The sequence below is a fragment of the Bufo bufo genome, chromosome 4 (assembly GCF_905171765.1).
Source record: "Bufo bufo chromosome 4, aBufBuf1.1, whole genome shotgun sequence".
Lineage (NCBI taxonomy): Eukaryota > Metazoa > Chordata > Amphibia > Anura > Bufonidae > Bufo > Bufo bufo.
Window position 1 is genome coordinate 241,544,325 of NC_053392.1, and position 15,794 is coordinate 241,560,118.

At 42.7% G+C, this 15,794-nt stretch overlaps 1 protein-coding gene across 1 annotated transcript in view; it reads left to right on the forward strand.

The window, feature by feature from the left end:
- LOC120999139 overlaps nucleotides 1–15,794 on the forward strand; it is a 260,278-nt gene that overhangs the window by 44,211 nt on the left and 200,273 nt on the right. Inside the window, exons 26-30 of the mRNA XM_040430012.1 lie at nucleotides 10,861–10,986; nucleotides 11,264–11,380; nucleotides 11,877–12,110; nucleotides 12,291–12,413; nucleotides 13,888–14,010. Coding sequence (XP_040285946.1) covers nucleotides 10,861–10,986; nucleotides 11,264–11,380; nucleotides 11,877–12,110; nucleotides 12,291–12,413; nucleotides 13,888–14,010 — 723 coding nt within the window. The remainder of the gene's footprint in view (nucleotides 1–10,860; nucleotides 10,987–11,263; nucleotides 11,381–11,876; nucleotides 12,111–12,290; nucleotides 12,414–13,887; nucleotides 14,011–15,794) is intronic.

Here is a 15,794-nt window from a genome sequence, read left to right on the forward strand (position 1 = left end):
TCGAGCCTATACAGCTTGGAGTAAGACAACATGCATAAAGAGGATGATGTGGTCAAAATACTCATTTGCCTAATAATTCTGCACTCCCTGTATATCACACTACTAAAATATGTAAAAATTTTGAAGATGCTTAAAAAAAAATTAATTTTTTTTTTTACTGATGACCTTTCCTCTGGATAGGTCATCAGTATGTGATCGGTGGCATTCTGACACCTTGGACCCCTGCCAATCAGCTGTTTTGAGAAGGTATTGGGACTTCTGTGAGCGCCGCTGCCTTCTCGCAGCTTACATTGTATAGCGGTTGTACTTGGTATCTCACTCAGCTCCATTCATTCGAATGGGGTTGAGCTGCTCCTAGGCCACGTAATCAATGAACGTGAAGTCACTGGCCTAGGACAAGCAGAGAGAAGGCCGCGGCGCTCACAGGAGTGCTGCTGCATTCTCATACAGCTGATTTTGGTGGTCCGGGGTGTCAGAAACCCAGCGATCACATACTGATGAGCTAAAAAAAAAAATCTTTGTTTGATCCGCATTTTAATTTTTTTTCGTTTTGATCTGAATTTTTTCGTGGCGAATTGCAATAAAAATGGCTATTTCCTGGCTGCAGAGAGCCTTTATAGTGGTGTAGAACACTGTGCCTTGCAGTAACACCCATAGGGAGTCTGCTGTGGTAGTGAAACAATACTGTGAGTCAGTATGACATGTAGATGACAGGTGTCGCTCTTAGAATGACTGCACACTCCACTTATTTGGGCAGTGACGGGGCCAAAACTGACCAAATAACTCAAGTATGAACTCAGCGAAACAAGTCAATGTTAGCGTCAAGAAGAAGCGCACTCCTTTTACACTGCTGTCAGCTGATTCCACATAGATGTCTACAGAACCTGTTCTATTAAACGCTTATACAAATAAAGCCCCCCCCCCCCCCCCCCCGACAGAGTGGAGTGGATGTCAGCAGTAAGATTGTGTTGAGCTCACTGATTATTTTGCCCTTCCTCTGATCCATCAGAACAATAACCCCCAAATAACGGATCCTGTCTAGAGGTGAGCAAATCGAAGTTGACGAAGTGCAATTTGATCTGAATTTCAGGAAAAATTTGATTCACACTGAATCCGAATTTCCTCACGCTTCCTAAAATGGCTGCTGCACGTGTGAGGACATGGAGCAAGGAACTCTGGGAAGGCGAGGTCACCCATAATGCCATGCATGCAGTAAATCAGCAGCCAGACAGCCCTTTGATGTCACAGCCCTATAAATAGCCTCAGCCATCTTGGATTCTGCCATTTTCCAGTGTACTTAGTGCAGGGAGAGACGTCAGCAGGCACTAGGGACAGTGCTAGAAAAAACTTCATTGTGCTAAAAAAAATATTTACAAGTTCAGGGAAAGATTATTCAAGATGTAGGGAAAAGATAGATAGGAATAATTCCACAGCATTTATGTTGAACAGGGTTCAGTAGGGGAGGTTACAGCCTGGGTAATAGGAATCCTATTACACCTTGCTGCACTGACTGGGGATCCAAATTGCCATTATACAGCTCTGTAATTCCAGCAAACCGTTCTTGTTATTGGGGGGCAAGTGCTGTTTGATACAGCCATTAACAGGGTTTATTACAAGGAAATATTTCTATGTCTTATTTGCCCGTGTTCTAAAGCCAATTTGTGGAATGTATAAGTGGAAAAAAAATATATATATTTGCCGTTTAGCGGTGCAGTTATATGTTCTAAAGCCTTTTGTGGAGTGTATAAGTGGAAAAAAATAAGGGCCTATTTGCCGTTCAGCGGTGCAAGAATATGTTCTAAAACTCTTTTGTGGAGTGTATAAGTGGAAAAAAGAAAAATATATTTGCCGTTCAGCTGTGCAGTCATATGTTCTAAAGCCTTTTGTGGAGTGCATAAGTGGAAAAAAATTAGGGCCTATTTACTGTTCAGTGGTGCAGTGCTGTTCTAAAGCTCTTTTTGTCGTGTATTAGTGGCAAAAGAAAAATATATTTGCCGTTCAGCGGTGGAGTCATTTTTTCTAAAGCCCTGTTTTGCGTGTATTAGTGGGACAAAAAAGTATTTGCCGTTGTGTGGTGAAGTGAGAAAATTACAGCCCTTTTTGTTGTGTATTAGTGGCAAAAGAAACATATCTTTGCCGTTCAGCAGTGCAGTTTTATGGTCTAAAGCCTTTTGTTACGTGTATAAGTGGAGAAAATAAATATATATTTGCCGTTCAGTGGTGCAGTTATTTGATCTAAAGCCTTTTGTGGAGTCTATAAGTGGAAAAAAAATAAGGGCCTATTTGCCGTTCAGCGGTGCAGTTATATGTTCTAAAGCCCATTTGTGGAATGTATAAGTGGAAAAAAGAAAAATAATATTTGCCGTTCAGCTGTGCAGTTATACAGGGAGTGCAGAATTATTAGGCAAGTTGTATTTTTGAGGATTAATTTTATTATTGAACAACAACCATGTTCTCAATGAACCCAAAAAACTCATTAATATCAAAGCTGAATATTTTTGGAAGTAGTTTTTAGTTTTAGCTATTTTAGGGGGATATCTGTGTGTGCAGGTGACTATTACTGTGCATAATTATTAGGCAACTTAACAAAAAACAAATATATACCCATTTAAATTATTTATTTTTACCAGTGAAACCAATATAACATCTCAACATTCACAAATATACATTTCTGACATTCAAAAACAAAACAAAAACAAATCAGTGACCAATATAGCCACCTTTCTTTGCAAGGACACTCAAAAGCCTGCCATCCATGGATTCTGTCAGTGTTTTGATCTGTTCACCATCAACATTGCGTGCAGCAGCAACCACAGCCTCCCAGACACTGTTCAGAGAGGTGTACTGTTTTCCCTCCTTGTAAATCTCACATTTGATGATGGACCACAGGTTCTCAATGGGGTTCAGATCAGGTGAACAAGGAGGCCATGTCATTAGATTTTCTTCTTTTATACCCTTTCTTGCCAGCCATGCTGTGGAGTACTTGGACGCGTGTGATGGAGCATTGTCCTGCATGAAAATCATGTTTTTCTTGAAGGATGCAGACTTCTTCCTGTACCACTGCTTGAAGAAGGTGTCTTCCAGAAACTGGCAGTAGGACTGGGAGTTGAGCTTGACTCCATCCTCAACCCGAAAAGGCCCCACAAGCTCATCTTTGATGATACCAGCCCAAACCAGTACTCCACCTCCACCTTGCTGGCGTCTGAGTCGGACTGGAGCTCTCTGCCCTTTACCAATCCAGCCACGGGCCCATCCATCTGGCCCATCAAGACTCACTCTCATTTCATCAGTCCATAAAACCTTAGAAAAATCAGTCTTGAGATATTTCTTGGCCCAGTCTTGACGTTTCAGCTTGTGTGTCTTGTTCAGTGGTGGTCGTCTTTCAGCCTTTCTTACCTTGGCCATGTCTATGAGTATTGCACAACTTGTGCTTTTGGGCACTCCAGTGATGTTGCAGCTCTGAAATATGGCCAAACTGGTGGCAAGTGGCATCTTGGCAGCTGCACGCTTGACTTTTCTCAGTTCATGGGCAGTTATTTTGCGCCTTGGTTTTTCCACACGCTTCTTGCGACCCTGTTGACTATTTTGAATGAAACGCTTGATTGTTCGATGATCACGCTTCAGAAGCTTTGCAATTTTAAGAGTGCTGCATCCCTCTGCAAGATATCTCACTATTTTTGACTTTTCTGAGCCTGTCAAGTCCTTCTTTTGACACATTTTGCCAAAGGAAAGGAAGTTGCCTAATAATTATGCACACCTAATATAGGGTGTTGATGTCATTAGACCCCACCCCTTCTCATTACAGAGATGCACATCACCTAATATGCTTAATTGGTAGTAGGCTTTCGAGCCTATACAGCTTGGAGTAAGGCAACATGCATAAAGAGGATGATGTGGTCAAAATACTCATTTGCCTAATAATTCTGCACGCATTGTATGTTCTAAAGCCTTTTGTGGAGTGCATAAGTGGAAAAAATTAGGGCCAATTTGCTGTTCAGCAGTGCAGTTATCTGTTCTAAAGCCCTTTTTGTCGCATATTAGTGGCAAAAGAAAAATATATTTGCCATTCATATAGATATATATATATATATATATATAATACCGGCGCTGGCACACAGAGAGGGTAGGGGAGGGTGAAAATTATTACATGTATATACACAGGACACTAATTATGAGATCTCTACCTGTAGCTGATAAATAGTCGTTCCGTGATGTGATGTGATCCCGTTGTTCCAGGAAGCGTTGTAAAGATCTGATGGGACGCTTCTTGCTCTAACTCTCACCTTGCGCGCTGCCCCGGCCGGTAGCTAGCGCACGCGTGGAGGAGCCTGCAGGGATGAGTTCAGGAGCGTCTTCGTGTGACGTCACAACCTCGCTCTGGGTGCCTCCAAGGGACAAATTTCCATCCAACGCGTTTCTGAACCTACGGGTTCCTTCGTCAGGGATAGTTCATGGTACAAGTCCTGGGGGTTAAATAGGTTTTCCATTCCCATAATCATTCCTGCAGTATCTGTTCTCAGAAACCTAGGGGCACACCCCTATTCACTATACGCTATCCCAGCCCTTTGTTATATAGGGTCCATGTCTCTATTTAAATGCAAATAACTCGATTTCCTGATTTAGCCCCTTTGGTGCCAGACTATTTAATCTGAAGATCCACTTACTTTCACAGCGTGACATCTGATGAATGTAATTTCCACCCCTCATATCTGTTTTAACCCTTTCAATGCCGCCAAAGATTGAACCTGTAAATGAACTGCCATGATATTCTGTATAGTGTTTGGATAATGGATGTCCATCAAATTTTTTATTTATATTCCTAGTATGCTCCTGTATTCTAATCTTCATTTGGCGTTTAGTCCTGCCGACATAGATTTTCTGACAGGGGCATTTGATGAAATATATTACCCCCTTGGTGTCACAGGTAATATGATTTTTTATTTTGTAAGTGGTTGGATCATCTCCTATTTCCAAAATAGGGTTATATTGTCTAGTCACCCTACAGTTTTTGCACATTTTACAAGGGAAGAAACCTATTTTTGTTCCGTTTTGTATGTTACTTTTCTTTAGAACAGTTTTGACAGATGGAGCTATTAGGTATGCTAGATTTTGCGCTTTTCTAAAGATGAAGGTAGGTGCTTTGGGGATTCTTTCACCTATCAGTTTGTCCTTTTTTAGGATATCCCAATGTCTCCCAACGATCCGTTTAAGGACCCTATCCCCTTCACTGTACTTGGTTATAATTGGGATTTTGAGTAAAGTGTCTCCATTTTCGTTTGTATGTTTATATATTTTTTTATCTTTATTTTTATTTATATTTATATCCTTTACTTTCCCACTTATTGGTGCTGGGGATTCTTGTTCTTTATTCATTGGTTTATTTTTTATTAGTTTATTACGGTCTAACTTTTTCACTTCCTCTACTATTGGTTCTAGATCAGTTAATCTGTAACCTTTTTTGATAAATTTTCTGTTGAGCTCTGCTGTTTCCTCCTCAAAATGTGTTATATTGCTACAGTTTCTACGGGTCCTGATAAATTGACTCCTGGGGATATTCGTCAACCAGGTTGACAGGTGGCAGCTTTCCAATGGTATGAAGCTATTACAATCTGTTGGTTTGTGGAATGTTCTTGTTTGTATTTTGCCCTTCTCTATATAAATCGTTAGATCCAGAAAATTGATCTGTTGTCGGCTCCAAGTTGATGTGAAATGCAAATAAAATTAATTTTTATTTAAGTTATCTAAAAATTGGTTCAGATGAGATTCCCCTCCCTTCCAAATAAAAACCACATCATCAATAAATCTTTTCCAGAGGACTAGATCCGCACCGAGTCCGCCAGATGGACAGATGGTAAGCTCCTCCCACCTACCAACATATAGATTGGCGAAACTCAGCGCGAATCGAGTACCCATAGCGGTCCCCCACGCCGAGTTTCGCCAATCTATATGTTGGTAGGTGGGAGGAGCTTACCATCTGTCCATCTGGAGGGACAGACGAGTTCTTCTTGGGGTAACTATGGCCCCACCGCATTAAACACCCGCTCTGATGCCACACTACTGGCCGGGCAGGACAGCTTTTCCAGGGCAAACTGCCAGTTGCGGCCACAATTCTAGTTTGGCTGCCCAGTAGTTCAGTGGATCTTCAATGTGGGGTGGCAGGGTGCTGTCCAAGTATGCCACCACCTGCTGGTTCAGGTCCTGCTCCAGGTCTGCTGCTGCTGGTGAGTAGTTTCTTCACTAGGCAGGTGAAGAAAGCTGCTCATCAGCGACTCTAGGCTCAAGTTGCCGCTGATGGAGCTGGAACTACTCCTACTTCCCCACCCTGCCACTGCAGCCATGGCAGAGGAACGTGAGCGCAGAGCGCCCCCCAGTCAGACCTGAGAGAAGATGGACGATGACGCAGATAGGCAGCGGCCCACTGACTATATAGGATGTCTCTATAGTAGTACAGTTTGTCCTCCCTCTCAGCAGTTGTAATAAAGGCCCCCATTTTGGATTGGTTTCGGGGTTCCAAAAAGGTGGAGAGCCAGAAGTCATCCCTCTGCCGAATGGTGATAATTCGGCTGTCACTACGCAAGCAAGTGAGCCTGCATTGGAACATTTGTGCAAGTGACTCGGAGGGACTCCCTGCCTCCATCTCCACTGCATACTGACACAGTGTGTCTGGGTCCTCTGCCTCGTCTTCCTCATCACCCTGTAGTTCCTCTTGCTGTTCCTGCTCCCCCTCTCCTGTCACCTGTGTAGAAAAAAACACCCATTTCGATACACATTGCTTTTGCTCCAATGTCCTCCTCCTCCTCCAGTTCAGCCCCCACAGGGCTCATGTGGCCATGAGATATAGGCGCCATGTCTCCAGTCCCCTGACCAGCCAGATTTACCAGCATCTGTTCCAGGACATGAAGCAGTGGAATGAAATGAAGCCGACAGAAGTACTCCCCTGTGTAACTTCGATGCCAGCCAGTGGCAGCTTATACGTGACACCTGCCATTTGCTGACACCTGCCTGCCATGTTATTTGTCAGTCGCCAGGACTACGGGATGTAATCCTGGTGACTGACAAATAAAGTGGTCTCCTCAAAGGGCCTTAGCAAACGGCAGGTGTCAAGCATAAGCTGCTACTGGCTGACATCGAAGTTACACAGGGAAGTACTCCTGTCTACTTGGCACAAGCCATCAGTTCTCTGAAAGGTGCAGAGTCCATCACTTGGAAAGGGAGGGACTGCAGCACCAGCAACTTGGAAAGGAGCACATTCAGCTTCTACGCCGTTGGATGAGTGCACGCATACTGTTGTCTCTTGGCTATCGCTTTGGTGATCGATTGCTGACGGAATGACTGGCAAGGAGTAGGAGGAGCAAGAGCATCATGACCAGCAGATGATGTGAAGGACAGACAGCTCCCTTCGGCTGAGGTGGTGGAGCCTTGACTACCTGAAACTGGGTGCGTGCCACTGGGTGATGCTGCGGTTGTTGCGGCATGCTGAACCACCACATCGGAGCCACTGTTCTCCCAGGCCATGACGCAGGGCTGTGGTGCCAACCTTGGCACCCTGGCCACGCTTCACCTTCACCGGATTCTACATATGGCCATGTTTACCTCTTCCGGCGGCTTAAGAAAAAACTGGCACACCGCCGAGTAGGTGATTTTACCCCCAACACTACGCACTGACTGACTGCTACCGCCGCTGCTTCCGTGAACCTGTGCACCACTGCTTTCTGGGCAGGTAGGCTCCTGCAAAGCTAGTGGTCTACCCCGGGCACGTTTGGCTACCGACCTTTTACTGCTGCCACCCTGCTGACTCCCAGCCACGCTACCGACTTGCTGGCTCCGCCGCTGCCTCACGGGCAAGCTGCCACCCTCTTTTCCCGATGATGATGAAGCCCCTAATTCACCCGGCTCCCAAGTGCAATCAGCTACATCATCATCATCGAGTACTGTCTGCACGTCACTGATGTCCTCCTCAATGGTCTCTGGGTCAGGAGCCTCACCGCTCGCAACTCCAGCTCCCACTCCACTCTCATCATCACTACTTGCCCACCTAGCGGAGGAAGTGGCGGGTGTCTTCTCCACATCTTGGTATGCCAGTAGCTGCTTACTGTCCTCTAGTAGCTTGTCCTCGCTGTATAGTGGGACTGAGCCCACAGCATATAATACTTCTCTGGCTGAGGGAACAGAAAAAGACAGAGGCAGGTTGAGGACAGGTGAGGGCACATGGCCTGCTCCTGGGCTATGCCAACTATGGGTTGTGTCTGACAAACCCACCAACTCTTGGCTGGGGGTGCCTGATGTCACGTGGGACGAAGTGGATGACCGAGTCAACCATTTAAGAACCTCTGGGTTGCTGGTCACGACACGACCGCTAGATGACCCCGGAAGCTCAGGCCTCTCGCTGCGACTCCTGCTGCCATGCCCACTTACTCTGCTGCGACCTGTGCCAGAAACATTTAGGTCTCTGCCACTCCCCTGTGCAGGGCCTGGCACTTCTCTGTCTGACATACTGTTAGATCAACTAAATAAATAAAATGGAAATTAAAACACCCCAAAAAAGTCTGTAATTTTCTCACTTCACCACACAACAGCTAATAAGCCCTTTCCCCCCCCATTAATACACACCAAAAAGGGCTGTAATTTTGTCACTTCACCACACAACGGCAAATACTTTTTTTGTGCCACTAATACACGCAAAAAAGGGCTTTATAATATATAACTGCACCACTGAATGGTAAATATATTTTTCTTTTGCCACTAATACACGACAAAAAGGGCTTTAGAACATTTAACTGCACCGCTGAATGGCAAATATATTTTTATTTTTTCCACTTATACACTCCACATAAGGACTTTAAAACCTATAACTGCACCACTGAACGGCCAATAGGCCCTTATTTTTTTCCCACTTATACACGACAAAAAAGGCTTTAGAATACATAACTGCACCGCTGAAAGGGAAATATATTTTTATTTTTTCCACTAATACACTCCACAAAAGGCTTTAGAACACATAACTGCACATCTAAATGGCAAATATATTTTTCTTTTGCCATTAATACACAAAAAAAGGGCTTTAGAACATATAACTGCACTGCTGAACGGCAAATATATTTTTGTTTTGCCACTAATACACAACAAAAAGAACTTTAGAACATTTAACTGCACCGCTGAACGGCAAATAATTTTTTTTTTTGTGCCACTTATACACGCCAAAAAGGGCTGTAATTTTCACACTTCACCACACAACGGCTAATAAGCCCTTTTTTCCCGCACTAATACAAGCCAAAAAATGCTTTAGAACATATAACTGAACTGCATAAGGGCAAATAAGACATAGAAATATTTCTTTGTAATAAACCCTGTTAATGGTTGTATCAAACAGCACTTGCACCCCAATAACAAGAAAGGTTTGCTGGAATTACAGAGCTGAATAATGGCAATTTGGATCCCCAATCAGTGCAGCAAGGTGTAATAGGATTGTTCCTATTACCCAGGCTGTAACCTCCCCTACTGAACTCTGTGCAACATAAATGCTGTGAAATGATTCCTCCCTATCCTTTCCCTACACCTTGAATAATCTTTCCCTGAACTTGTAAATCTTTTTTTTTGGCACAATGAAGTCTTTCCTAGCACTGTCCCTAGCGCCTACTGACATCTCTCCCTGCACTAAGTACACTGGAAATTAGCAGAATCCAAGATGACTGAGGCTTTTTATAGGGCTGTGACATCACAGGGCTGGCTGTTGATTGGCTGCATGCACGGCATTATGGGTGATCCCGCCTTCCCAGAGTTCCTTGCTTTATGTCCTCACACGTGCAGCAGCTATTTTAGGAAAAAATGTGATTCGTGACCACGAACCGTGAGGAAATTCAGATTCGGTGCTACTCAATTTTTTTCTGAAATTCAGATCGAATTCCACTTCGTCAACTTTGATTCGCTCATCTCTACATATAACTGCACCACTGAACGGCAAAAAGGCAATTACTTTTTTCCACTTACACACTCCACAAAAGGCTTTAGAACATAAAACTGCACCGCCAAACAGCAAATAATATATATTTTTTGCCACTAGTACACGCCAAAAATGTCTTTAGAACATATAACTGCACCACTGAACGTCAAATAGGCCCTTATTTTAGTCCACTTATACACCCCACAAAAGGCTTTAGAACATATAACTACACCGCTGAATGGCAAATAATATATATATTTTTTGCCACTAATGCACGCCAAAAAGGGCTTTAGAACAGATGACTGCACCGCTGAACGTCAAGTAATATATATTTTTTGCCACTACTACATGCCAAAAAGGGCTTTAGAACATATAACTGCACTGCTAAATGGAAAATAGGCCCTTAATTTTTTCCACTTATACACTCCACAAAAGGCTTTAAAACATATAACTGCACTCCCCTACTGTACCCTGTTCTGCTTCAATACTGTGGAATGATTCCTCCCTATCCTTTCCCTGAACTTCTATACAGCAAAATAAAAGTTTTAAAGTCTTTTCTAGCACTGTCCCTAGCACCTGCTGACGTCTCTCCCTGTACTAAGTACACTGGAAAATGGCTGAATCCAAGATGGCTGAGGCTATTTATAGGGCTGTGACATCACAGGGCTGGCTGGCTGCTGATTGGCTGCATGCATTTCATTGTGCATGATCCCTCGTTCCCAGAGTTCCTTGCTCCATGTCCTAACATGTGCAGCAGCCATTTTAAGAAAAAAAATGCGATTCGTTACCACGAAGCGTAAGGAAGTTCAGATTCAATGAAAATCGTTTTTTTTTCCTGAAATTCGGATCAAATTCCAGTTCATCAACTTTGATTTGCTCATGTCTACTATAAAACTATTGTTTTCTCTGCTTTTCAACAGACATTGATGAGTGCACCAATGGTATTCCCCAATGTGTTGCCAACAGCGACTGTAAAAACATTCCTGGAAATTATACCTGTCAATGTTCATCTGGATACGAAGGAGATCCATTAATACTCTGTGTTGGTAAGGCTTACTGAAAAATGCTAAAAGTTGTTTAACCATATATACTGCACTTCATAAATTCCATCAATCTGTAATATTTGTAATCTTTCTACCAACGTTAGCCAAGGTCAGGTCTGCTCAAGATGTCGAGTCTGTAGGCCTAATATTTCTGTCATTACATTTACATGCATTGTTTAGGCTGTATTGTCTTTACATGGCCGTGCCATACATTGACTGCAGTGAATTAGTATTGAATATTTTATAATATCCACAAATTTAATACCTATATTTCTGACAGATATCAATGAATGTGCCACTAACACGTACATCTGTCCCAATGAATCAAGCTGTGTGAATACCAATGGATCCTATACATGTCAGTGTCTGAAAGGATATGGCGGAGAAAACTGTTCAGGTAAGAGTTAGACAAATACAGAAAGTTGGCATTTCATTGGCATTCCCCGGTATATATTTATAGGGATCTCCACAGACCCTGCTCCAATTGCTCTGCTAAGTAATCTTCAGGCTGGTCGTAGATCTGGCTGGTGGAAGCTGAAGGACGGGACTGAGCAGATAAGCCCATCTCAGTGAGGTAGACAGAGAAATGAGGAAATGTACAAACTGCATGTGATGCTATACAGATGACTCAGTGGCGATACAAAAATTTAAAATACGTGCAATTACAAAAGTAATCAGATCCCGGTGCTGGTTTATAAAATGCAGAATATTTTCCTGGGACAACCCTTTTAACTTTCCTCTTGAACCCTGATAGTATTATCTCATTAGTATGTTAGGGTAGTAACAATTACCAGGCTGTGACAACATCTTGTATATTTTCTGAGGGTGGTTGTCAGAATCCGCACAGCTGTTCTGGGGTTTGCTCACCAGGTTTTTTCTGTTCCCCACTGCAGATATAGATGAATGCCTGGATAATGCCACTTGTCCTTTGCATTCACACTGTACCAACCTGCCTGGCTCATACCTATGTGAGTGTCATCAAGGGTATGGTGGTGACAACTGCACAGACATTGATGAGTGTTCAACAACAAACAACTGCAGTTTTTGGGCGGACTGTCACAACACTGAAGGCTCCTACGGCTGTACCTGCAGGAATGGTTACTCTGGTAATGGGACGGATTGTGTGGGTGAGTTACTTCACATAACAGACCTGTGATCGCACATATCTGCATTTTTAGATTTACAGCTGGGTTAGCAATCTGTGCTAACCTTCTTCACGATGATTCCCTGTCTCATGCTTCCCTCCAGCTTCTTGAACGTGTCTACCATATCTCACAGCAATTTCATGTTCTTCATACAATTTGCAGATATCGATGAATGTCTTGTAAATGCCTCCATTTGTGGAGTAAATGGAACCTGTAACAACACGATTGGGAGCTATGAATGTTCTTGCCATACTGGATTTATACTTGTGAATGGAACGTGTCTGGGTAAGTAATGGTTAAACCGTACATCATAATAATACAGTGTCTCTGTGTCTCTGAATAAATGTATCTCCTCTTACTCCAGTGCGCTTTCAACTAAAGACCAGCGTATGAAACTCCAGTTTTTGTACATTTCCCCTTTGTGTTTTTTATATTTGTAAAGGGTCTGCCCTCCACATAAAAAACATTCCAATGTGCCATGGCACATAAATCACATGTAAAATTGTAGGACCGCACTTACTACTACTATTATTAGTACATTACCACTATAATTAATGATGAGCTGTGATGGGGTCGCATAGAATTTCCAGAAACCAAATCCAGAACTCCAGTGACTTCAAGTAAAGCTTCTTCTATAGTGTGAACACTGATCCAACAGTAGCATACCTTCGCTATGTCTAATGATTTGTAAGAAAGGTTATGCTACTATTAGATGTGTTCAGACTCTTTTACATTTTTCTACATTTTTCTACAATAAAGAAGAGGTGTTACTTGAAGTCACCGTAGGGCTGGATTTGTTTTCCTGAATTTGCTGCTGATCCTAGGCATGTCCCTGCACAAGCGCAACCTCACTTCAGCGGTGTGAGCGCATTCATTGCTTTTATTGTAGCAGACAATTTCCAGTACAAAAGTACAAGGGGCACCAATGTGAAGTAGGACATGTGAAAACAATACTAAACCAGTCACATAGCAATTTCTTTTAAAAAGCTATAAGTGACTGGTGGACATACATCATTCAGTCATCATACAGTCGTAATGGAAGTAGGCATTATAAATGTGAAGGTTAGATGAGTGACAATACTGATAAAGCTAATGCTAATTAACTTTGATAGTTTTGTGCACTTAGAGAAGGCACTGATTGCAGATTGCTCACAAATCAATAAATGTTCTCCAATCACTGTCTGACTTATGATTTTGCGTCTTACGATTATACAGCAATGAAAGGAACAATGGGGTCATTTATTACCAAATATACAGAACTTTTTGGTGTATATTTGGCACAGATTTGGTCGCAAAGGTGATTTGCATCAAAATCTGTGATTTATTCTCCTATCACGTCACTTACGCCAGTTCTAAAAAAAAAAGTGGATTGGAGAGGGACAAGGGCGGGCCGGTAGGCCATCTCATTTCTCATTGTCTAAGCTAGTTTTTGGAGTAGAAAGTGATCTAAGGGAGCTGGCGTAGATTTAAGGCTGTTGTATGCCAGCTGGGGATGCGCCTAAATTATGTAGAGGCCGGCACCTCATCAAGTGCTAGCGCGTCTAAAACACCGGTCCTAATAAATGACCCCAAATGTTTTCATATCAGGCAGACATACTGTAGCATAGCCACATGTAGCAGTAAACCTGACACAGTAGCTCTGTACATCTGCTCAGCAATTACCTCTTGCTTTTCTTTAGCTGTTAATCACCATGTCTATATTACAATGGTAATGTCGATGGTAATTTGACTTTCTTCCACTCTGTGTTTTTTTTTACAGATATTGTAGAATGTGACCAACCAGAGTACTGCACGGGATCAGGAAGAGAGTGTATGAATACAATAGGCAGCTTTTATTGTACTTGTCAAGCAGGTTATAATGAAGTCAATGGCAGCTGTATTGGTAAGAACATCTTTTTGTATGAAAAAGATCCACAGAGACCATATACTGCATAGTTAGATCCTATACAAATGGAGTCTAACTAAAAGGAATGTAATGAACACTAATGCATTTCATGCCTGCAAAAATTATCTGCCAAGAGTGTATGTGTATAGAGCGGCCATTCATCAGATGCTTTAGGCTCTGTTCACATCTCAAATTGATAACTTAACCGGAGTTATTGCCAGTCATTACAGTAATTATAATATGGCACCCATACGTATTGGAAATGTAGCTGAATAAGTGGGGTCACCTTAAAAAGTAACTTTTAATAGTCAATGTTAAAATAATAAGCCCAATAATTTTCAAATAGAAACTGCATGCATCAGTAGTCATGCACCACCAAATAATAGTATGGTAAAGAGTAGGAGCAAATGTGTACACGCTTGCTTAGAGGGTGAGTTCTAGAAACATAGGGATACAAATAAAGAGGGAGACAGATGCTGGGTCTCTTCCCCAATACATCCCTAAGTTCTAACTCAAAATTGAAGCCCTCACTTTATGTCCTTGGTGACCCTTGAAAGCAGTGACAGTGACTGCCCAGCTTCATCAGAATACAAAGGTGACACTCACCAAGGAACACACAGACAGTACTTAAAATGAACAAAGTCCCGAATGCGTTTCACTGGCAGTCAGCCAGGTTATCAGGGGACCAATAGACACCATAAGGTACACAAGTACAAACAATGGACAAACATCCAATCCAAGGCGCTTCCAAGTATGCTGGGGTGAACAAGGAAATAACAGTATTGCAGGTAAAACAAATACTTAGCTTTCCATGTATACGAGATCCATGGTCCGCTCCTCTCCTGCATATGGCAGTGACAGAATCGAATGCCCTTGCTGGCATTCTTTAAAACAGCGCAGGCTTGAATAAGTCCGCCCCTTGGGTCACATGATCCGTCACGTGTATCGTGACGTAGATGGTTACAAGTTCCCCGCGTCACAGAAGGATGTCACATGATCGGGACACACACTGAAGGTGTGTCAGCGCTGCCTGTTGTCCTTCCCTATCACAATGTGGAAAGGAGATATGTCGGATAGCGTAAAGGGGTGGGGATATGGAAGTAGGGAGTTCTAGAAATGGACAAACTCAAACTCTCTAAATCGAACATTCACAATGGCATTAATGGCCAAGTAAGGTGCGTCACTTCAATAGAATCAAAGAAGGCTCTACCAGGAAATTAGAACAGCAGGTTAGAAGGACAACATATCAGTTGGAAGGATAATGAATAGATGTATTGCTACTCATTAAAGCCTACGGTGATCAGAAATATAGCGGCAAATAGACCCTTGTGTACATTCGGAACACAAGGAAATTATCAACAGGAAAGTTAGAACAGTATTAATCGGTGTAGCCTGAAGTGGTCGAGCATACGGACCCACAGCGGCAATTTACCCTTGTGCATATACAAAACACACAGAACAGCAGCCCTTATGTGTGTTAAGGACACGCCAATTAAAAAAAATTTGTAAGATAGAATGTACTAAATGTGAACATTACTCTCAAAAGAGGTTACTCAGTAGGGGGATACGGATAGTCAACAGGACGACCTTATTCCCTCAATGTAGCAAACAAATGAAAGTTGCTCATTGAGGCCATTTGGTTGAGAGGTCCTCAATTTGAATATCCACCATGTCTCCCTTATTTTCCTATCCCAGTCTCCTCCTCTCTTCAGGGGAGGGATGAGTTCAATGGCTTTCAAGGGTCACCAAGGGACATAAAGTGAGGGCTTCAATTTTGAGTT